General features: G+C 38.0%; 2 protein-coding genes across 8 annotated transcripts in view; one reads left to right on the forward strand and one right to left on the reverse strand.

Annotated features, from left to right (window-relative positions):
- Positions 1–1,471: 1,471 nt before the first annotated feature.
- LOC131108438 (armadillo repeat-containing protein 3-like) lies at positions 1,472–8,461 on the reverse strand. Of its 3 annotated transcripts, XM_058059377.1 has the most exons (17): positions 8,184–8,461; positions 8,057–8,118; positions 7,859–7,976; positions 7,650–7,775; positions 7,517–7,585; positions 7,264–7,436; positions 6,990–7,187; positions 6,710–6,929; positions 4,771–4,926; positions 4,595–4,703; positions 4,140–4,389; positions 3,755–3,891; positions 3,477–3,645; positions 2,369–2,460; positions 2,136–2,285; positions 1,899–2,061; positions 1,472–1,829 (listed from the first exon to the last, which is right to left on the reverse strand). In XM_058059377.1, the coding sequence occupies exons 2-17, from the start codon at positions 8,108–8,110 to the stop codon at positions 1,623–1,625; spliced, it is 2,391 nt and encodes a 796-aa protein (XP_057915360.1). In that variant the 5' UTR covers positions 8,111–8,118; positions 8,184–8,461; the 3' UTR covers positions 1,472–1,622. The 3 variants fall into 3 exon arrangements, with proteins under 3 accessions (XP_057915360.1, XP_057915361.1, XP_057915362.1); XM_058059378.1 differs by lacking the exons at positions 8,057–8,118; positions 8,184–8,461 and having other exon boundaries at positions 7,264–7,422; positions 7,859–7,961; XM_058059379.1 differs by lacking the exons at positions 8,057–8,118; positions 8,184–8,461 and having other exon boundaries at positions 7,264–7,422; positions 7,650–7,933.
- A 768-nt stretch (positions 8,462–9,229) lies between these two features.
- pip4k2aa (phosphatidylinositol-5-phosphate 4-kinase, type II, alpha a) overlaps positions 9,230–22,879 on the forward strand; it is a 32,335-nt gene continuing 18,685 nt past the window's right edge. For 4 of the 5 annotated variants that reach the window (XM_058059382.1, XM_058059381.1, XM_058059383.1 and 1 more), the window contains exons 1-3: positions 9,230–10,278; positions 20,609–20,706; positions 20,779–20,875. In XM_058059382.1, the coding sequence (XP_057915365.1) occupies positions 10,138–10,278; positions 20,609–20,706; positions 20,779–20,875 (336 nt within the window). In that variant the 5' untranslated portion in view covers positions 9,230–10,137. The remainder of the gene's footprint in view (positions 10,279–20,608; positions 20,707–20,778; positions 20,876–22,879) is intronic. The other variant, XM_058059384.1, reaches the window with a different exon arrangement.

The following is a 22,879-nucleotide window of genomic DNA, read 5'->3' on the forward strand; positions in this document are numbered from 1 at the left end:
CAACGGGTGCTGTAAGGGAGCGTCTACAAAGTGCAGGACCGAAAATTAAGTATCAGTAATCCAATTTATCATATAAATAATGTAATAAAAATATTTTTTCTTCAATTCTACTTTAAATTGAGAGACTTTAAGCATTTTTTACATTGATTCGGTCGTTTTGACATTTTTCAGAAAGCATCACAGATTTTGGCATTCCATGTATCGGGACATTTGGATAATATTTTAACATTCCCCTCCATTTTGGCTCGTGATCACATTTGGCTTAAAATCTTAAATAGGGAATTTGGCTCTCTTCAGTGGGCTCAAATTTTGCAGCGTGTCTCAAAACAGTGGGGCGGGGGTCACCAGGGGGTGCGGTGAACTGTCTGTACAAATCTACATTACAAATATGCTTCACATGCTCTCCATTTTGTTGAATTTTATTGGTTTAAAATATAATAAATATTCATTTTATTCTCACGAGGGTCGCGGGGGTGCTGGAGCCTATCCCAGCTGTCTTCAGACAAGAGGCGGGGTACACCCTGGACTGGTCGCCAGCCAGCCAATCACAGGGCACATATAGACAAACAACCATTCACACTCACATTCATACCTATGGACAATTTGGAGTCGCTAATTAACCTAGCATGTTTTTGGAATGTGGGAGGAAAACCGGAGTACCCGGAGAAAACCCACGCATGCACGGGGAGAACATGCAAACTCCACACAGAGATGGCAAAGAGTGGGATTGAACTCGGGTCTTCTAGCTGCGAGGTCTGTGTGCTAACCACTAGTCCGAGTACAGATAAATAGATTTAATAAATATAGTTTCTCAATAATACAGTTTATACATTGCACGGCAGTCTAGTGGTTAGCGCGCAGACCTCACAGCTAGGAGACCAGGGTTCAATTCCATCCTCGGCGATCTCTGTGTGGAGTTTGCATGTTCTCCCCGTGCATGCGTGGGTTTTCTCCGGGTACTCCGGTTTCCTCCCACATTCCAAAAACATGCTAGGTTAATTAGCGACTCCAAATTGTCCATAGGTATGAATGTGAGTGTGAATGGTTGGTTGTCTATATGTGCCCCGTGATTGGCTGGCGACCAGTCCAGGGTGTACCCCGCCTTGTTTTCACATTACTCTTCTTTGGGCTCACATTTTTAAATTACAATTCATGGGGCTGAAATTTTGATCAAGATTTATCGATACATTTGACTATAATTTTGACATTTCCTTTCATTGAACTCGGATTTTCACATTTCCCATATTGAGACATTTGGATAATTTTTTGGCATTTCCATTGTAAAGACATTTGGCTTTGATTTTGACATTTTCCGAGACAACTATCTAAAAATTTTAACATTTGGCTCAGATTTTGACATTTGTTATCAAGACATTTGACCACAATTGGGCTCAGATTTTGAGATTAGCTCTAAATTGGGTTCAAATTTTCATCTTTCCCTTGTCAGGACTAAAACATGTGAAATCTCCCTTTTATTGGAACATGTGGCTCAGATTTTCACACACAAATAAACACTTCACCAGTTCAGAACTTGGACCGTACTCATAGTTTCCAGTTACCAAACAGGAAATACTGAAGAAATTGGATACATTTATACTTCCTATACCCCATACCCCTCCCTTCTATAGGCTTTGGTAATCACTAGCAGCAGGACTATTGACCTCCAGTAAACGTCCAGGTTGGTGCATGAGATCCACAATGTAGCAACACGGCTGTGAAGAGTTTTCGTCGCCGGAGGGATCTTGTTTGTAGATGAGTACTTCATTCCAGGCCCGGTTGTACTCACCTCGAACCAGAGTACACCTCAAGCCAAAGTAATCAGCCAAGTACTGCAGACAAGATGAGTGCAGATACCGTTATTGCGGAGAAAATTAATGGTATGTTATTCGAATCCGTACCTTGAAAAGCAGCGCTCTGTGACAATGGATTCCTTTTCTGATCATGCCAATCGGGATCACATTGGATTTCACTTGAAGTTTGAGTTCAGCAAGATGCTGCAGCCATGCAAATGCGTCCAAATCTTCTCTCTCAATCGGTCCGCCCATGGCAGCGCTTACATACCTGCCACCCAAAAACAGGAACACGGATTAACTGTATGTAAGAAGCATGGTCTTGGCTGTCTTCACGCTTATTACCATGCCAATGCGGCATATTGTTCTTCTTCGTCTTTCAAAAGCAGCTCGGACTCTTGGATCTCTTTAATTAGAAACTGCAAAGAGACGTCATCGATCCTGTTGCTCTCTGGCGAGGACTGAGCCTCATTTTTCTCTTGCGCTTCATCGATCCTAAATAATAAAACGGTGAGCGTATATTTTCAGAACATCTGGGCAAAACTGTGACAAGACAGTGATATTGACGAAACGCATACTCATTAGATTGGACGACAATGACAGGCCGCTCTTGGTTTATTGGCTCCATGGACAGTTCTTCTATGGTCAAAACTTTCTGACCAAACCAAACCTGAAGAAAGATCAGTTTTTATGACGACGTTTTCAAAAGAAAGTATTTTCTAATGGACAAACCTTTTCCACTGAGGACCTCATACTGGAAAATGAAGGATGCAAGGGCCACTTTTGATATTTAATAAAGATATGCTAAGATGTTATATTTTAAGAGAAAAAAAATCAAAATTTTCCTAATTTATTTTTACTATTTTTAGTATTTTTTTAGTATATAGACATTATATTTTAAGAGAAAAAAATTCAAAATTTTCCTAATTTATTTTTATTATTTTTTTTACTATATAGACATTATATTTTAAGAGAAAAAAATTAAATTTTTCCTTTTTTTGTAGTATTTTTAGCATTTTTTAATTATATAGAGGTTATATTTTAGGAGAGAAAAATTCAAATTTTTCCTAATTTTTTTTAGTATTTTTTTTTTAGTATTAACAGTATTTTTAGAATATTGCCTGAACCAATAACCAATAAAAAAAACATGGACAATACTTTTTTGTGCCACTTTTGATATTTAGTAAAGATATGCTAAGACGTTATATTTTAAGAGAAAAAAATCTAAATTTTCCTAATTTTTTAAAGTATTTTTTGTATTTTTTTAGTATATAGACATTGTATTTTAAGAGAAAAAAATCAAAATTTTCCTAATTTCTTTTAGTATTTTTAGTTGTTTTTTTTAGTATAACAGTATTTTTAGAATATCGCCTGAACCAATAACCAATAAAAAAACATGGACAATACTTTTTGTGCCACTTTTGATATTTAGTAAAGATATGCTAAGACGTTATATTTTAAGAGAAAAAAATCAAATTTTTCCTAATTTTTTAAAGGATTTTTTGTATTTTTTTTAGTATATAGACGTTATATTTTAAGAGAAAATATTTTCTAATTTTTTTTTAGTTTTATTAGTATTTATTTTTAGTATAACAGTATTTTTAGAATCTCGCCTAAACCAATAACAAATAAAAAAAAAACATGGACAATACTTTGGCCATTTTTGAAAATAAACAGTACACGCACCTTCCCAGTATCATAGAAGCCTTTGGTGATGACATCGCCAGTTGTCAAATAACCCAGCAGACCGAATTTGAGCGACAGGTTGTATTTGAGCAGGCTGACGAGGGCGTACTCGGTGAACTTGCTCCTACGATTGATTGACAGGTTGATTTCTTGAAGGATTTCCAAGGCTCTGAAACACAAACCCCGGTAATACTGTCATATGTACATATGTACAGTCATATGTACGCCAATATTTCTAACCTATGTACAGTACCGTTACACTGATTGAAGAATCTCACCCAAAATGGCACATTTCCATTGCAGTGGGCTCATCCTTTGCACATACACTGATCGCCATGCATGCACAGCGCAGCACCTCCATGTGACCGGAATGCAGCAAACTGACCAATGGTTCCAGACCCCCGGCACTCAGCAGCTACGTATGTTGAAAGACTGGAATATTAGGTTTCATTCCATTTAAACTAAGGCAGGGAGTGTCCAAACTTCACATAGGATAACTGAAAGATGGGGGGAGGCGGCACTTCTGTGCATTCAATATGCTAACGTCAACCCATGAGTACATGCTTTGTGTACTATTTAATCAGTGATGAGGTTGGAATCTGGGTGTTTAGGGGGGTGGGTTTATTGTGATTGGTGTAGAACTACTACAATAATCTTACCCACCTTTGCTCTGGCCTCTTCCTCAAAGGCCAGTTCACAGATGCACAGCAAGGTACTGATCAAGACCTCGGTGTCTGTGGATTTTAAAGGTTCCACTAGCGGCGCTACGACTCCCTGCGATATCACTTTACATCGTATTTCTTCCTGTGCCGCCATCCTTCCGAGTATGGCTACAGAATTGGCCACTAACTTGGGACACGCGTCACAGAGCCTCGGCACAAGCATCTTATGTCCTCCTGCCTTAAATACCGCCCTGATGATGCGACATACATAAAACAGACTCATTAGGTCACTACTGTTTGTATGCTGTGTGATGAAACAAATAATAACAGAGGAGTTTGGGAAAGAATATATCTTTAATGTATTAACTGTATGAAGTAAAGGTTCTAAATCCATAGGACTGCTATATGTGTTGCATAGTATGAATGTGTATATAAAGTACTCATCTTGTCTCTTACATAGTATTGAGATGGTTTCCAGATGTGAGGTTGGCGAGTGTCTGGATAACAAGGTCTCTTATCACCGTACTCTTACCCTTCATTAAGCGCACAACGACAGGTATACCACCTAAAATCAAAGAAACGAAATGTCAATCAACAAAACGTGCACTTATTTGTGTATTTTCTCCAAATACCTAAATCTCTGAAGACATCTTTGCTGGGCAGGAAGGAGCTCAAGGCGGCCACAGCTTCGCAGCCGTATGTTTTGGCGATGTCGTTGGCCGCACAAGACAGAAAATCGACCAGAACCTTCTCAACCTTTTGGTCATGCAGGAATTGGTGCAGGTCAGCTGTACACAAAACAGTGGAAGCATTCAGATCATATACATTAGACTTCAAGCCTGTGTGTTTTTAACATTAGAGCCCTCTAGACATGAAATAACACCCCTATAGTCACCTTTACACAAATATTACCCAATGTAGTAGACTTAATAAGACTGATTCTCGTGTTGTTGTAAACGTGTTCCAGTGGTAGGGGACCTGAGTGGGGGACGGACAGGAAGTGAGTTTTAGCAACTTGTTTTTTTTACATTAGAGCCCTCTAGGCATGAAATAACACCCCTATAGTGTCCTTTATACACATTAACTAATGTAATAGACGTTCTCGTGGTGTGTTGTTGTAAACGTGTTCCAGTGGTAGGGGACCTGAATGGGGGACGGACAGGAAGTGAGTTTTAGCAACTTATTTGTTTAGCATTAGAGCCCTCTAGACATGAAATAACACCCCTATAGTGTCCTTTATACACATTAACTAATGTAATAGACTTCATAAGACTGATTCTCGTGGTGTGTTGTTGTAAACGTGTTCCAGTGGTAGGGAACCTGAGTGGGGGACGGACAGGAAGTGAGTTTTAGCAACTTATTTCTTTAACATTAGAGCCCGCTATACATGAAATAACACCCCTATAGTCAACTTTACACACATTAACTAATGTAGTAGACTTAATAAGACTGATTCTCATGTTGTGTTGCTGTAAACGTGTTCCAGTGGTAGGCAACCTGAGTGGGGGACGGAGAGGAAGTGAGTTTTAGTAACTTATTTTTTTAACACTAGAGCCCTCTAGACATGAAATAACACCCCTATAGTCACCTTTACACACACATGTAGTAGACTTAATAAGACTGATTCTCGTGTTGTGTTGCTGTAAACGTGTTCCAGTGGTAGGGGACCTGAGTGGGGGACGAACAGGAAGTGAGTTTTAGTAACTTGTTTTTTTAACATTAGAGCCCTCTAGACATGAAATAACACCCCTATAGTCACCTTTACACACAGTAACGAATGTAGTAGACTTAATAAGACTGATTCTCGTGTTGTGTTGCTGTAAACGTGTTCCAATGGTAGGCGTCCTGAGTGGGGGACGGACAGGAAGTGAGTTTTAGTAACTTATTTTTTTAACATTAGAGCCCTCTATTCATGAAATAACACCCCTATAGTCACCTTTACACACAGTAACGAATGTAGTAGACTTAATAAGACTGATTCTCGTGTTGTGTTGCTGTAAAGGTGTTCCAGTGGTAGGGAACCTGAGTGGGGGACGAACAGGAAGTGAGTTTTAGTAACATGTTTTTTTTAACATTAGAGCCCTCTAGACATGAAATAACACCCCTATAGTTACCTTTACACACATATTAACTAATGTAGTATACTTAATAAGACTGATTCTCATGTTGTGTTGCTGTAAACGTGTTCCAGTGGTAGGGGACCCGAGTGGGGGACGGACAGGAAGTGAGTTTTATCTTGGTATGGGTGGTAGCAATAGCTTGTGTTGGGGATTATTGTGTGTCTGTTGTGAGATCATTCAAGCCTGCGGTTCAAGTCTGGTGCTTGTGTGTTAAATTACTGACACTTAGTGCCTATTACAGTCTTTGAATGCGTCTTCTGAATGTCTTAATTTTGTCGGTTAGCTCATTGAGACATTTTTATGCTTAAAAATGCCTAAAATGCAAAAAAATACATAAAATTTGATAAATGCGTATTTTTGACTGTATTTAGTATTTTGACCAGGATACTAAAAACGTGTTTTTCACCTTCAACACCACAACAACATATCTGATCACATACTGTGTGCGTACAGTTCTGAGCAGCCCTGGCGATGCAGTTCACAGCCATGGACTGGATTTCATTATGACCGCTTTTCCCAGACGAGGAATTGCCTTCGGACAATTTGGGCATCAGGACAAATTCCGTCAGCATGGCGATTCCTCCTGCATTCAGGATCACTTTGAAACTCTCAGCGTCGCTCATGCAGTTGGCGAGAACCTTCAAGGTCTCCGCGTGGAGGTCGGTTAAATCCTGTTAAAATAGAAATATTGTGTAACTTTGGTCCGTATAAAAAGTAAGATACTTTCCAACCTTATTGTAGAGGATAGCGATGAATATGTCAAACGCCTCTTCTTCTCTGAAGGTACTTTGGGTATCTTTGCACTTGGCAGCCATTTTATGCAGTGTTCTCAAAGCCAGGTGCTGAATAACGGCGAACGGCGACTTGATCAGCACGAGTAGATGACATATCCCGCCCAGCTCCATAAGAACGGTGCAAATTTGCTCGTCCTTGATATAAAACGCAAACAAGAACATTACAATTGTTGCCTTTTTAGAGGTGATATTGTTTTGGATTTGGACTCACATCCGCCAAGTTGTGTATGGTCTCCAGCGAGTTCTTCTGAACATCTGGATCCGAGTTGGACAGGAGCTTGAGCAATAGCGGCAGACCTTTGTTGTCGACGATATTGAGTTTACAGGACGGTTCCGTGGACAGACAGGACAGGCACAGAGTCCCAAACTCCTGGATGACGGTGTCTTTATTAATAATAAACCGAAAGTAAGACCAGAAATGCTTCAGGATGTAGATTAATTTTGTTGTGTTCACAAAAACTCACCGTCAAGTGACAGCCTGCCAAGAATTGATGGAATGACATTAATGTTTCGCATGGTATTCCTGACTGTACCTTGAAGTAACCACACCATTAATACTGAATTAATGTACTCTTAACACTGATATTTTTGACATACTATTGGTAGCCATGACGCCCAGTCCAATGATTGCATTGCGTCTGATTATCTTGTTGCTGTGATTGACGAGCTGACTGAGGGCCTCCAATGCGCCCAGCTCCATCAAATTAATCTTGTTACCATCTCCTAACAGCAGGGGGAGACAAACACAATCTAGATAACCAACAGCGCTAGTTGGCTACTTAGCGATATAGCGTAGTTTTATGCACCTTCCTCAGCAAATTCGTAGATGGCTTCACATGCCACGATTAAAATGTCTTCTTCAGGTGATCCCAGAAGAAGAACAGCGGTTGCCGGGGTTTTGAATTCAATGCGAAGCGTTTCAAACTGAAACAACAAAGTCGTAATGCGGCTAAAAGTGAACACAAATGCCGTAAAGTGACGACAACAGACGTGAAAGGTCTCACCGTGTCCCTGCTCGAAGACTCGGAATTTGTCTTGTTTCTCTTATTTCTCGCCATTCTGCCACCTGTAAACACGTTCGATTAATTTTCATAATAGTTGTATAAACTTTATAAAAACGTACCGTATTACCTTTCTCCTGGCTTCAGCTGTCGACGTCCAGGACGTAAACGCGCCCCTGACAACAACAGTTCGCGTGAGGTCGGTTACCTAGGCAACGGCGCGACAGCGCGTCTGTCTTTGCTTGATGACACAAAATTAAAGGTTATTTGTCAGCAGAGGTGAACACCAACGAAATATACTTACTGCCATTTTAATAATTTGTATATTTGAATTTTAAACAACACTTCTTGTGTTTGACTGTTAGTCGTTTCAAACAGGAAGAGTATATAGAAAAGTGAATGAGTAACAATAGACAGATGGCTTATGCAGTGGTGAAAAAAGGTTAAAAAAAGTCATAAATATAGAAAAATATTTTAATAACATACTTTTAAAAATACACATTTGTGAAAACAAAGAAGACAATAATAATCTCACCTATATAATACAATGACTCCCTTTTATTACTAAAATATAAAAACCTTTGCAGTCCAATAAATTATATTATATTTATATAGTTTTAATTATTTTATTATATTTATAATGTATATATTTATCAATTATATATATATTATATAATAATATACAACAAAGGTTATATATAATATATTTATTATTAGCAACTATTATTAGATAGATAGATAGATAGATAGATAGACTCCCTTTATTGTCATTGCACAAAAATATATTATATTATATTATATTATATTATATTATATTATATTATATTATATTATATTATATTATATTATATTATATTATATTATATTATATTATATTATATTATATTATATTATATAAAACAACAACTATTATGCACGTGTCGAATAGTCTTGGATATTTGGATCCACCTACGTACATGTGTATCACAATGATGGTGTAGTTAATTAACTTGACCACTAGAGGTCCTATGTCCGCTACACCCAATACAAAGGGCTTGGGAAATGTACTACATTTTGAGTAATTATTTTTTTTTCTCATAATTTAAGTTTAATTAAATTTAATATTAAATTTAATATGATAATATGTCTTCTCTGTGTCTACATTACGTGCTTTCAAGTGGATTATATCCCAATTCCATTCCCTTCCGCTGTGGAGAAATAACTGCAGCAAAAAGATCAATGATGTCCGCTATTATGTCCGCATCCGTATATACTCTAACTGTAAGATATCCGATATGCACATGTACACCAGGAAGAATGAACCGGGACAAATCAGGGGTGACCCAGGCTTGAGCAGCGAATGAGGACGCAGACCCTGCAAAGCCAGCTGCCTGTCAACTCCCCTCTGTCGAGCTGTCACTTTGACAGCAGCGGCGGCAGCAGCATAGCGGATGAAGCACGGAGAAGTGCCTTGCACGGATTGAGCTCCACCTGCCGACTTGACGTTAAAGGCACCCCCTTCATTGCGTCTTCAACGGGGCGGCGACATTAAAGGACAACGGCTTTCGGCATCCCTAACGGACGGAGCACGTAGGAGGGAAGGCACTTTAGCCACTTGCTAATCGCCGCTGCTAGTGCTAGCCAGCTAGCTTTCGGACTCGCTTGTTATCATAGCAGGCAGTCCCCGTCGGTGAAATTATCAGCGGCTAATGCTAGCACAATAAAAACAGGCTTTTGTAGTTTTATTTCCATGTGACGTCAATTTAATATAAATCGCTGCTAAACTGGCATGCTAGGGCTATGCTAACGCCAGCTCAGTGAGGCTTGACGTCGCAGGGGCGAGCCGATAATGCGGACTGATGGACTGTTAGCTTCAGCATCACATCCTCCCCACGTTTAGTCCTCGTCTAGGTCGGGTCGGGCCTTATGCTTTTCGCCGCCGGGCTGCGGTGGACATTCGATGAAGACGGATTAGGACACTAGGCTAAATGAATAGCGCCGTTATCCACTGAGTCGTGAGGTGGTGCCCGGAGTGCGTTTCTTTTTTTTTTTTTTTTTGAAGATTAACACCCGCAGTATCCATAACCCGGTTTTTTGCAGCAAGCATGGCATCGGCGAGCAGCATTGCCGCATCCATTGCGAGCAAGACCAAGACCAAGAAGAAACACTTCGTCGCTCAGAAAGTCAAGCTCTTCCGCGCCAGCGATCCGCTTCTCAGCGTGGTTATGTGGGGAGTCAACCATTCTGTGAGTATCCATATTGATGTGCTTGATTATGATGATGACGATCATATGCGCTGCAGTTATTTATGCATGGTGTTTGTATTTCACGGTTAGGATGAGGGGGAAGTGTGTGCAATGTGTGTGGGTGAGCTGCGAACTCCTGCGGTTTCCTGTTGTGCACATGTAGAGAATAAGCTGCAAGGACTCCCATGTCATGAGAGAGCACATCTTCCCTTCCTTGCAAGGCAGCTTATCTCTTGCTGCCCATTGCAGCTGTAATGGTAATGGTAATGGTAATGGTTGAATTTCATTTGAACGTGCATCAGATTACAATTGAATGCATCACATAATCAGTTCACAGTTCCACATGTCCAAAAGGAGTAGGAAGAAGCAAAGCTTATTAAATCCTACCCCTCCATCTGGTACTTTTACAAGCAGTAACTGTTACATTTGTTCACTTCCTGCTTTCCTAATATAATCTAATTATTATATTTTATTTTGTATTTTTAAATATATTTTAATTATATATTTTTTATTTTATTATATCATATAATAATAATAATAATATTATATATATTATATTATTTTTTTAATTATTTTTTTGGTCACTTACCGAAGTACAAGGTCATATGACCATACAATGACATAATGGGTGCCATTCCTGCTTTCCTAATATAATTTAAGTTAAAAAAATACAAAAAAATTACTTTATTATTTTTATTTTTTATTATTTTTATATTTTTTTTATTTTTGTATTTATTTTTTTTGTCACGTACCGAAGTACGAGGTGATATGACCATACATAGTACCATAGTAACTGTCAATATAGTGATATGCATAGCACAGATGGATACTTTTACAGTCAGTAACTGTTACATTTGTTCACTTCCTGTTTTCCTAATATAATTTAAGTTTAAAAAAAATGAAAAAAAACTTTATTTTATTAATTTTATTTTTTATTTTTCATTATTTTTATATATTTTTAATTTTTTATTTTATTTTTTTTTTGGTCGCGTACCGAAGTACGAGGTGATATGACCATACAATGACATAATGGGTACCATAGTAACTGTCAATACAGTGATATGTGTAGCACATCATGACTGGGTCAAGCTTTCTGAGTCGCATCATAAGAAATGTTGAACATGATGATATTGACTTACGGGTTTGATTCCGTGCATTGCTTTCTTTTTGATACACCTTGACATGGTCTTGTTTGCCTCCATATGGTTTGGGAACCAACCAATGCAATGTGATACACTACCACAGGTAGCATTGAATTGTTCTTCGAGTATTATAATTGTGTTTTTAACACAATGGCTGCTTTGTTATTAAAATTCACTGATCTTTGTGTTATTGACAGACATTTAGATGTCAAACAAACTCCCTGAAAAGTCAAAAACTATTGAGAATATTGTCTTTATTACATTAGTTAGTGTATTGGTTGACATCGGTATCGGTAATAAAGTGCTGGTCAAAGTCGCTATATCTAAATATCGGGAAGAAAGACAATATTTTGTGCTCTTAATGGTCCTAGGTGTGCCTCATTCTGTGACAAATTTGATGCAAGCAATGATTTATTTAAAGATATAACCTGTTTATACTCTAAATGCCTTTTTAAAATCACCCAAAATCCACACCCTGTGTTTGTTTATGGTGTGTACAAGGATTGCAGTGGTTATATTTGTTTATGGTGTGTACATGGACTGTAGTTACTGTATTTGTTTATGGTGTGGCCATGGATTGTGGTCATTGTGTGCACGTGGGTTGTACGCGTTGTGCATGTATTGATTACCTCAAAGCACACATCACTGCACGCTTGTGTGTACAATACAAATCAATGTCTTTAGGGATTAGGCCACCTGCAGCTCTTGTTTTTCTTAGCTGTTTTTGTTAAAAAAGCAAACAAATGTCATGTCGGCTTCACAGGCTGTTTTGCTGGTTTGATAGTAGCACAGAAAGTCGTAAAGATGTCAGAATTCCACGAGTGACAGGAAGCTATGAAAGTACGAACAGGACACCAGACCGCAGAAGGCTGAGTAACATGCACACACATGCGCACGTGCACTGACATTTTTGCACAATGTATAACCCCCACCCCCGCGTTATCCACTGAGACCTATCAATCAAACGCATCCACTTTGGCTCTTCCTGAAAACCAAGTTCTGGATTCACAGGCCACAGCAAGAAGCCACTCCCACAGAAACTCCCAAGTCTGTTAAGGGAAATAGTGTGGAAGTTGGCCTCTACTGTTAGACTAACACTAGCAATGGAAGCTAGCAAGCACATATTATTGACATACTTATATAAACATTACATAGTAAAATATTTTGACTTTATTGCCAAAAATTCCCCAATTTTTTTCCAACCTTATTTTCCCAAAATTACAACTTTATGTTGTTTTGTTTGTATTTGTCACCATATCACTGCTTTCAAAAATCTTTTTTTCCTTTAATATATAAACTTTATGCTGCTAACATGACATTGTTCAGCATAATATTATTTCAAGTTTATTCTCGTAAAATTGCAGCTTTTTTCTGTTAAGAATACAACTTTTTTTCCTCTTAATATTTTGGCTTTTTTCTCGTAAAATTACAGTTATTTTTTCAATTTCTTCAGATGTTTTTTTTTTTTTCATTTCAACTTTCTTCTTACAAATTTTCGTCTCGTAATTATGACTTTATTGACATATTTTGACTTGATTCTTGTAATATTATAAATTTTCTGCAACCTATTTTTTCCCAAAATTACAACTATATTTGTTGTGCTTCTCATAATATAACTTTTAAGGTCTTTGTTAAATTTTTAGATATTATGCTTTAACAATGCTGTTATTTTTCCTCATTGGATCATACAACATTTTTCATTAGATTAGAATTTTTTTCTTTCTATTCATATTTTTACTGCACATTTTTCCATTTCCATTTTTGCATTTTTTTTTTGTTAAATAATATTTTTAGAATATGCTGTGGGTCAATGTAAAAAAACAGCTGTTATAGATTAATGGATGTAATGTAGCCTGTGGTGCCTTCAAGGACTGTCAAACAAAGTTGGAAATCTCAACACTTGCCAAAAAAAAAAACACTTGCTTACATATATGTTGTGCATTTTACCTTTAATATTGTAGGTTTATCAATTAGTACCAATTTAGAGTGAATGATATGTGTTTTGTTTGGGGAAAAATTGCCTGTTTTTGGCCTGTCTTTTTTTTTCCCCAACCAAAAAAACTTGTGGGTTGGTGGCTAGCCTTATGTTGTGAGAGTGATTGGAAGAAAAGCTCTGGCTCACTTGAGTAAAAGCTGTTGTTCTTTGTGTACAGTATTGATCATTTGAAATGTAGTAGAAATACATTTAAACGCCTTACAAGTTAGGTTGTGGTGTATTAGAATATTCTCAAGTCAGGTGGCGTCGACTACCTTTTTAAGTTGCGCTTCTTCTACATGTGCCACCACTCTATTTATAACCGTGTCCTCATTATGTCTGAATCCCGTGGTTACGAGTAGAAGGATGCTCAAGGGAAAAAAAAAAAAAAAAAAAGACCTGTGACACCGGGGTGTTTCCTACAGGTTGTCAAAGTGGCAGCTTGTAGTCAAGGGTAGTGGACATAAGGTAAGTCGCGGTTGCCAAATTGTGCCCACTTTGGGGGAGGGGCGGGTCATTATGAAAGTCAGTTGTGTGCCACAAAAGACAAATATTGCATAGTCTGCTAGTGACGGAACAGCTCAATTAATGCTATCTAGTAACACAAAGTACTTGCTGGTAATTCTGTCCTGCTTGTGTGAGCTGCGGGGCTGTTCTAACCTGTTAACATTAGTGCCTAAACTGCTTGGCGATGCACACTCACTGATTACGCAGGCTCTTGAGCCTCGGGGTGAAGTGCGTTCAAGAGGAAAAGCATTTGAAATTCCGAGAATTTGGAACGGGGGTTGGGGGGGAGAAAACCTAAATCAAAAGTACGTAACTGCACCTCAAACTGAGTCATTCTGTTTGATTCTTTCTTAGACATGGTAGCCATTAAAAACCTGGTAAACACAACACGTCACAAAGTCAACAAAGTGATTTTAGACAAAGATCAAAGCCAAATTTGCGTTCAAAGTTTTATTAAAATGTAAACAATCTTGTAAAACAACAGCCACTGAAATAAAATAGTATATTATCTTTTAATAAATATAGAAAAAATTCAATCATCGCCATGTTAGCGCTGTTAGCTCTTCCATCTTCCCCATGACAACAGACGGTAAACATGGTTGAAACAGCCTTTATACAGCAACCTTATACAGTCTTTTTTGCTGTTCACTCCCGCCTCTCCTCCTCCGTATCGCCTCAAGGATCTCCGATTGCTTCCCATAGTGAAGGGGGTGCTCAAAGCGGCAAGCTACGAACGTAACAAGACGAACATCCATAGCTGCACACTTCCTGAAGGGGTCGCTATGGCACTGAAAACAATAAGAAAGTCATAAATAAAGCACTATTAAACACAACACATGTCACTAAGTAAAAAATCTTGTAAAACAATAGCCGCTGAAATAAAATAGCATATTATCTTTTAATAAATATAGAAAAAATTCAATCTTCAGTGCAATCATGCTGCACTCACAGTAGTCTCTCATGTTAGCGCTGTTAGCTCTTCCATCTTCCCCATGACAACAGACGGTAAACATGGTTGAAACAGCCTTTATACCGTCTTTTTTGCTATTCACTCCCATTATGCAGCCTCTCCTCCTCCGTATCGCCTCAAGGATCTACGATTGCTTCGCATAGTGAAGGGGGTGCTCTAAGCGGCAAGCTACGAACGTAACAAGACGAACATCCATAGCTGCACACTTCCTGAAGGGGTCGCTATGACACTGAAAACAATAAGAAAATAAGAAATAAAGCACTATTAAACACTAAAAAAAAAACACAGCAGTAACTAGCTTGCACTCGGACGGCGCAATCCAATCTACTCTTTTATCAATATGAATGATAAGCTTGTTTTTGATATCGTGCTTAAAGTAAATTTCGATACTTTTAAAAATATCGATAGATCCGAGTTCCCTCGGAACTCGCACCCTAGGCCATCTCTGTACGGAGTTTGCATGTTCTTCCTGTGCATGCATGGGTTTTCCGGCTTCCTCCCACATTCCGAAAACATGCTAGGTTAATTGGCGACTCCAAATTGTCCATAGGTATGAATGTGAGTGTGAATGGTTGTTTGTCTATATGTGCCCTGTGATTGGCTGGCCACCAGTTTTTTTATATGCAACCCCGAATAATCGCAAATATCTGATTTAAAGTTGCTGTATGTCATGGACAGGATGGATTATTGAACACATAGCAAGCTGTACAGTGGTCGTGTGGTTACCCGGGTTCAATTCCACCCTCGGCCATCTCTGTGTGGCGTGTGCATGTTTTCCGGGTATTCCGGTTTCCTCCCACATTCCAAAAACATGCTAGGTTAATTAGCGACTCCAAATTGTCCATAGGTATGAATGTGAGTGTGAATGGTTGTTTGTCTATATGTGCCCTGTGATTCGCTGACGACCAGTCCAGGGTGACAGCTGGGATAGGCTCCAGCACCCCCCCCCCCGCAACTCTCGTGAGGATATGCGGTAGGAAATGAATGAATTATAAATATCAATATATCCCCCAGCCCTACTTAATTATTAAATATACTAAAACAATACTTACTACTAATACTTACTACTAACTTACTACTTACTGCAATACTACTAATACTTAAACAACACTTTAGAAAAAATAGGTTGGGGCAGTCATATTATTAAAGTCATAATATTACGTAAAGAAATTGTACAAAGATGCTTTAATGACAGGGTTTAAATATTTTGAAAATAAAAAATAAACAGAAAAAATGTGAAAAAAGATGATCTGAGATGCAGTTTTTTTTTTGTAGTATGTATACAGTATTTTCTCCGGGTACTCCGGTTTCCTCCCACATTCCAAAAACATGCTAGGTTAATTAGCGACTCCAAATTGTCCATAGGTATGAATGTGAGTGTGAATGGTTGTTTGTCTATATGTGCCCTGTGATTGGCTGGCCACCAGTCCTCGCCCAAAGACAGCTGGGATAGGCTCCAGCACCCCCCGCGACCCTCGTGAGGAAAAGCGGTAGAAAATGAATGAATGTATACAGTATATATTTACTGTACTTGCATATGTATTTACAATATTTACTGTACGTAAGTGTGTATGTTGCTTTAATAAAATATCAGTGGTCCTTCATTTTTCAGTATGTGGCCCTCGCTGGTAAATGTTTGCAGAATTGTCAAATTGTTTCCAGTTGCCAAAGCACCCTCGAGACGCTGGGTTTATTGCAAATAAGAAACAATCCTTTGCTTTTATGAAGAAAGTAAAGACGCTCGTAAACTGTTTTCACCAACTGGTATTATTATACAATCGCACTGTGTCAACTCTCGTTGTCTTCTGTCAACACCGCACAGCGTCTTGTTGTCATCAGCCAGGCGCTACAGTCATCATTTTCGACAAAGTTCACAGATAACACTTGTGCCACGCTGCTGACAGAGCACGCTCGGCCTCGCTCGCTTCCTGTCCAGTGGAGCAATACTAGCACATACTTGCTTCACTCTGGACCGGAAAACCAGTTTGCATCACCATGGAGACAAACAGGACGTTGTGCTTTTGAAATGAGTCTTGCATCTACTGTAGTTATAGTAGAATTAAACAAGGAATAGAGAATACGACATGACTGACAGGTACCATGAAGTACGACTCCCTAGTCAGTAGAAACCGAAGGAACAGTAACAGTAGCATAGATGCTACTTCCAACTGAAGCGCTTATTATTAGCCCATTTGGCCTAAATGGACATCCATTGTGTCCTTACAGTTGTGTGAGTAGTGAATCAGAGGAGGCATTGTGAGCTTTTTTTTTTTTTTTTTTCGGTGACGTCACCACCATCATTTACCCAGAATGCATCTGGTGCATGACTTCAGTCCGTGCCTGTCACACTAATATGCAGAAATGGGCATATGGCATCCGCTTCATTAATAGAAGGGATAAAGTAAAAATGCCTGCTGGCTGACGTGCATTGTCAGTATGCATCCACTAGATTTGTTTATGCAGTGGGGGTGGGGGAGGGGGGGTATAAATAATCAAATTATATTCATTCATTCATTTTCTACCGCTTTTCCTCACAAGGGTCGCGGGGGGTGCTGGCAGCCAATCACAGGGCACATATAGACAAACAACCATTCACACTCACATTCATACCTATGGACAATTTGGAGTCGCTAATTAACCTAGCATGTTTTTTTGGAATGTGGGAGGAAACCGGACTACCCGGAGAAAACCTTGTAAACTCCACACAGAGATGGCCGAGGGTGGAATTGAACTCGGGTCTCCTAGCTGTGAGGCCTGCGTGCTAACCACTGGACCGCCGTGCAGCCCGAAATCCTGTTTATGACCTTCTAAATACGTTTTTTAGCATAATTTAGAGCTCTTTAGACATGAAATAACACCCCTATAGTCACTTTTACACGTTTTACCCAATATAGTATACATTCATTCATTCATTCATTTTCTACCACTTATCCTCACGAGGGTCGCAGGGGGTGCTGGAGCCTATCCCAGCTGTCTTGGGGCGAGAGGCCGGGTACACCCTGGACTGGTCGCCAGCCAATCACAGGGCACATATAGACAAACAACCATTCACACTCACGTTCATACCTGTGGACAATTTGGAGTCGCTAATTAACCTAGCATGTTTTTTTGGAATGTGGGAGGAAACCGGAGTACCCGGAGAAAACCTTGTAAACTCCACACAGAGATGGCCGAGGGTGGGATTGAACTCGGGTCTCCTCGCTGTGAGGTCTGCGTGCTAACCACTCGACCGCCGTGCAGCCCGAAATCCTGTTTATGACCTTCTAAATACGATTTTTTCGCATAATTTAGAGCTCTTTAGACATGAAATAACACCCCTATAGTCACTTTTAGACGTTTTACCCAATATAGTATACATTCATTCATTCATTTTCTACCACTTATCCTCACGAGGGTCGCGGGGGTGCTGGAGCCTATCTCAGCTGTCTTGGGGCAGCCTGGACTGGTCGCCAGCCAATCACAGGGCACATATAGACAAACAACCATTCACACTCACATTCATACCTATGGACAATTTGGAGTCGCTAATTAACCTAGCATGTTTTTGGAATGTGGGAAGAAAACCGGAATACCCGGAGAAAACCCATGCATGCACGGGGAGAACATGCAAACTCCACACAGAGATGGCCGAGGGTGGAATTGAACCCTGGTCTCCTAGCTGTGAGGTCTGCACGCTAACCACTCGACCACTGTGCCGCCCAATCAAATGATATCTTACTTTTAAATTGTTGGGATAACCTGGATCGGAAGCTGTTTTTGAGCCACGGAAAATAGTTACAAAAATACATTTTTCATACGCTGTACATTTTAGCTCAAAATGAAAAGTTTGTGCTTTTGAGGTGCTCTTCAGTCCACATTATCATTGAGGTTGTGGTGGAATTGAAGGTTTATTAATAGACTCGAGAATCCTGCCAGCGCTCTTTCCTGAAGCCAACAACAAACGTGCAATCACACACATACACACACATCTTATTTATCCCAAGCTGTGTCTGAGTCATAATAAATGTCTGATCTACGTATTGCAAGCCGTGTGATGCAAGCTGGCTCCAAGTGGAAGCTCATGCAAAGGCACCTTATGTGCTTGAAGCCCTGCTGTTTATTCAGTATATGCAAGCAAGCACTATGGAATACATTTGGTTGGATGAGACTCAAATACAACAGAATGGTAACGGTAATGGTTTAATTTCATTTGAACATGCATCAGATTGCAATTGAATGCATCACATAATCAGTTCACAGTTCCACATGTCCAAAAGGAGTAGGAAGAAGCAAAGCTTATTAAATCCTACCCCTCCATCTGGTACTTTTACAATCAGTAACTGTTACATTTGTTCGCTTCCTACTTATTTTTTTACTTAATTTTATAAATATTTATCTAATTTATTAATTGTTAATTAGTTAATATTAATTAATTATTTTTAATTTATTAATTAATTTTTATTGATTTATTTATTTTAAATTCACAAGTTGCACATCCGCATAAGAACAAAGTGCACAGTATGAAAAACCAAATAAGCCATTTGTTCACTTCCTGCTTTCCTAATATAGTTAGTTTTTTATTATTTTTGTCATTAAAAAAATTACTTGTTTTTTTTTAATTTATTATTTAATTTTTATTGATTTATTTATTTGTTTTTTATTTAAAATGTATTTATTTATTTTAAATTGACAAGTTGCACATTTGTATGTAGCACAGACATCCGCATAAGAACAAAGTGCACAGTATGAAAAACCAAATAAGCCATTTGTTCACGTCCTGCGTTCCTAATATAGTTCGTTTTTTTATTATTTTTGTCATGAAAAAAATTGTACTTAATTTTTTTAATTTTTTATTTATTAATTAATTTTTATTTATTTATTTATTTGTTTTTGTGTATTTATTTATTTTAAATTCACAAGTTGCACATTTGTATGTAGCACAAACATCCACATAAGAACAAAGTGCACAGTATGAAAAACCAAATAAGCCATTTGTTCACTTCCTGCTTTCCTAATATAGTTATGGTATAATAATATAGTTATTATTTTTGTCATTAAAAAATGTACTTAATTTTTTTATTTTTTTATTTTAATGTTTTTATTTTATTTTTGTCACGTACCAAAGTACAAGGTGATATGACCATACAATGACATAATGGGTACCATAGTAACCATCAATATAATGATGCATTACTATGCATCATTATGCATTATTTTAGCTGTGTGAAGATGAACTATATCAGCAAGTTGAAGTATTTGTGATTTTAGAAATAAGGAGTTAGTATATTCTCTGTAGGCGGCATTATGAATTATCCTTACTGACCTTTTTTGCAGTACATTTAGCGAGCGAAGATTGCTTTTATAGTTATTACCCCATATTCCCACACAATAAGTAAGTATTTTGCTTTGTTCAATATTGCAAAATGTTGTTTATAAAGATATTCCCTATGCAGTTTTTTGATCAACATTAGGAGGGCTAAATAACCTCGCTTCCGTGAACATGTGGTTTTGACATCTGGAGTTCTGGCAACACGTCTAATCACCTTTACCCCCCCACCCCACCCCCCTACAGCTGCCCTTCAAATCTGTATGTTACATCAGCACGAAGAGCTCATCTGTAAAGTGCTCATGTCGCCGCATATTGTGGCGGCGATGTGCTACGCCAGTACGGAGTATGACTTGCATTGTAGATTAGCGCGATGGCGAATTCCGTTTCATGCACTGATGCGTCCCTTTTTTTTTGCTTTTTCCTTGCAGATAAACGAATTGAGCCATGTTCAAATTCCCATCATGCTCATGCCTGATGACTTCAAGGCCTATTCTAAGATTAAAGTGGACAACCATTTATTCAATAAGTAAGATTTTTTTTGTGCATATTGTATGCTGATTGCTGATTTTAATAATTTGTGTCTTTTTTTTCTGTGCAGAGAAAACATGCCTAGCCATTTCAAATTCAAGGAGTACTGCCCCCTGGTGTTTCGAAACCTCAGGGAGAGGTTTGGTATCGATGATCAGGATTTCTTGGTAGGGTTCACTATTTAATTGTATGTTCTTTCTACTTGATACACATTATAGATTTTGTTCGGAAAGTCTTTTTTTTTTTTTGTTTTTTTTTTTTTAATCGTCTACTCTTTCCAAGAAAACCCCCTCTCCTCGTCCTCGCAGCGAGTTGGCAGAGCTTGGAGGTCATTGTGTCCCAGCTCAGTGCAGCTGTCCATCTTATATGTTTATATTAGGGTTTAGCGTTCTGCACTAAGTGGGCAGTCGTGGGTGTTAAGACGCACGGCTAGTCCAAAAAACGAATGTCACGGCATTCCCAGCCTACTCAAGCACCGCTCAAGTTCTTCTCCGTGCAATATTTTTAATGCGTTGCGTTCACACTCAAAAACGTTAATATTGGAAAGAGAGACACATGACTGATAAAAGCTCAACGTTCCAAGCAGCACCTTATTTTAGATCCCGCTGCGTAGCACATGTTGTGGCATGCGCGCCTCAAAAGATGCTCAAGAATCGAGGGGGGGGGGGGGGGGGGGTAACCGAGGGCACAGGACATCAGGAATTCTTGGAGAATGAGGCATCGAGACAGGATGATGGGATCATGTTACTTTTCAGCTCCAAAGTCTGGACAGCAGCTGTTTGTGTCTGCGTATACGTTTGGACAGGCACAATGTGTGGGGGGTCAGCACCCCACACATGGTCATATGATGAATGACACAGACTTTGGCGTGTATGAAATGTTGGATTTAGCCACTCGGATTAACTTTAAACATAAGTTTAAATAAACCATTTTTTATTATATTTCTCGCCTCAGATAGATAGACTTCCTTTATTGTCATTGCACAATAACACAGCAGTGAAATTGCCAACGAAATGTCGTTACCTGGCTCCTGTATAATACCAAAGACAAAAGAAGATAAATAATAATAAATAATAATCATAATAATGTGGAGAATAAATAGATGACATCAAATATGAACAACAATGTACAGCGTAAACAGTAAATTGCACAAATAATTTAAATAATTTTGAATAAATAATAATAACAATAATAATAAAATAATGATAATAATAATAAAAAATAATAATTATTTATATAGCACATTTTATAAACTAGTAAAAATAGTAAAAATAGTAGTAAAAATAAAAATAAAGTAAAAATAAAATACAATAAATAAAGGTACAAATTGAATTTAATCCAAACCTAAAAGATCAAATAAGAAATAAAATAGATATTAAAATATTAAAAACAAGAAGAAAAGCAATAAAAATATAAAAAAATAAAACCAATCAAAATAAAAAGAAAGAACTAAAAGACACAGGACCATACAACTCACTCCGAGTTAAAAGCTAGAGAATAAAAGTAGGTTTTAATCCAATTTTAATCCACTTTATTTATATAGCACATTTTATAAACTAGTAAAAATAAAAAGTAAATTGCACAAATAATTTAAATAATTTTGAATATATAAAAATAAATATAATAATAATAAAATAATTCAATCCAATCCACTTTATTTATATAGCACATTTTATAAACTAGTAAAAATAAAAAGTAAAAATAAAAAACAATAAATAAACGGTACAAATTGAATTTAATCCAAAACTAAAACATCAAATAAGAAATAAAATAGTAAAATAGATATTAAAATATTAAAAACAAGAAGCAAAGCAATAAAAGTCTAAAAAAAAATAAAACCAATTAAAATAAAAACTAAAAGACACAGGACCATACGACTCACTCCGAGTTAAAAGCCAGAGAATAAAAGTGGGTTTTAAGACGAGACTTGGTCTTAAGTCTCGTCTTAGGCACCACAAGTTGGAGCTGGCCCTCGGACCTCAGTGACTGCGCTGACCGCCCATTCGACACCTTAAAAACAAACAAAAAAATCTTAAAATCAATCCTAAAGCCGAAATCCTAAAGACTTTTGGCTAATTCCAGAATAAAGTGCATTACAGTAGTCCAGACATGATGAAATAAAAGCGTGCATGACTTGCTCAAAGTGTCGCAAAGATAAAAAAGATTTCATT

This window comes from Doryrhamphus excisus, chromosome 21 (assembly GCF_030265055.1).
Source record: "Doryrhamphus excisus isolate RoL2022-K1 chromosome 21, RoL_Dexc_1.0, whole genome shotgun sequence".
Lineage (NCBI taxonomy): Eukaryota > Metazoa > Chordata > Actinopteri > Syngnathiformes > Syngnathidae > Doryrhamphus > Doryrhamphus excisus.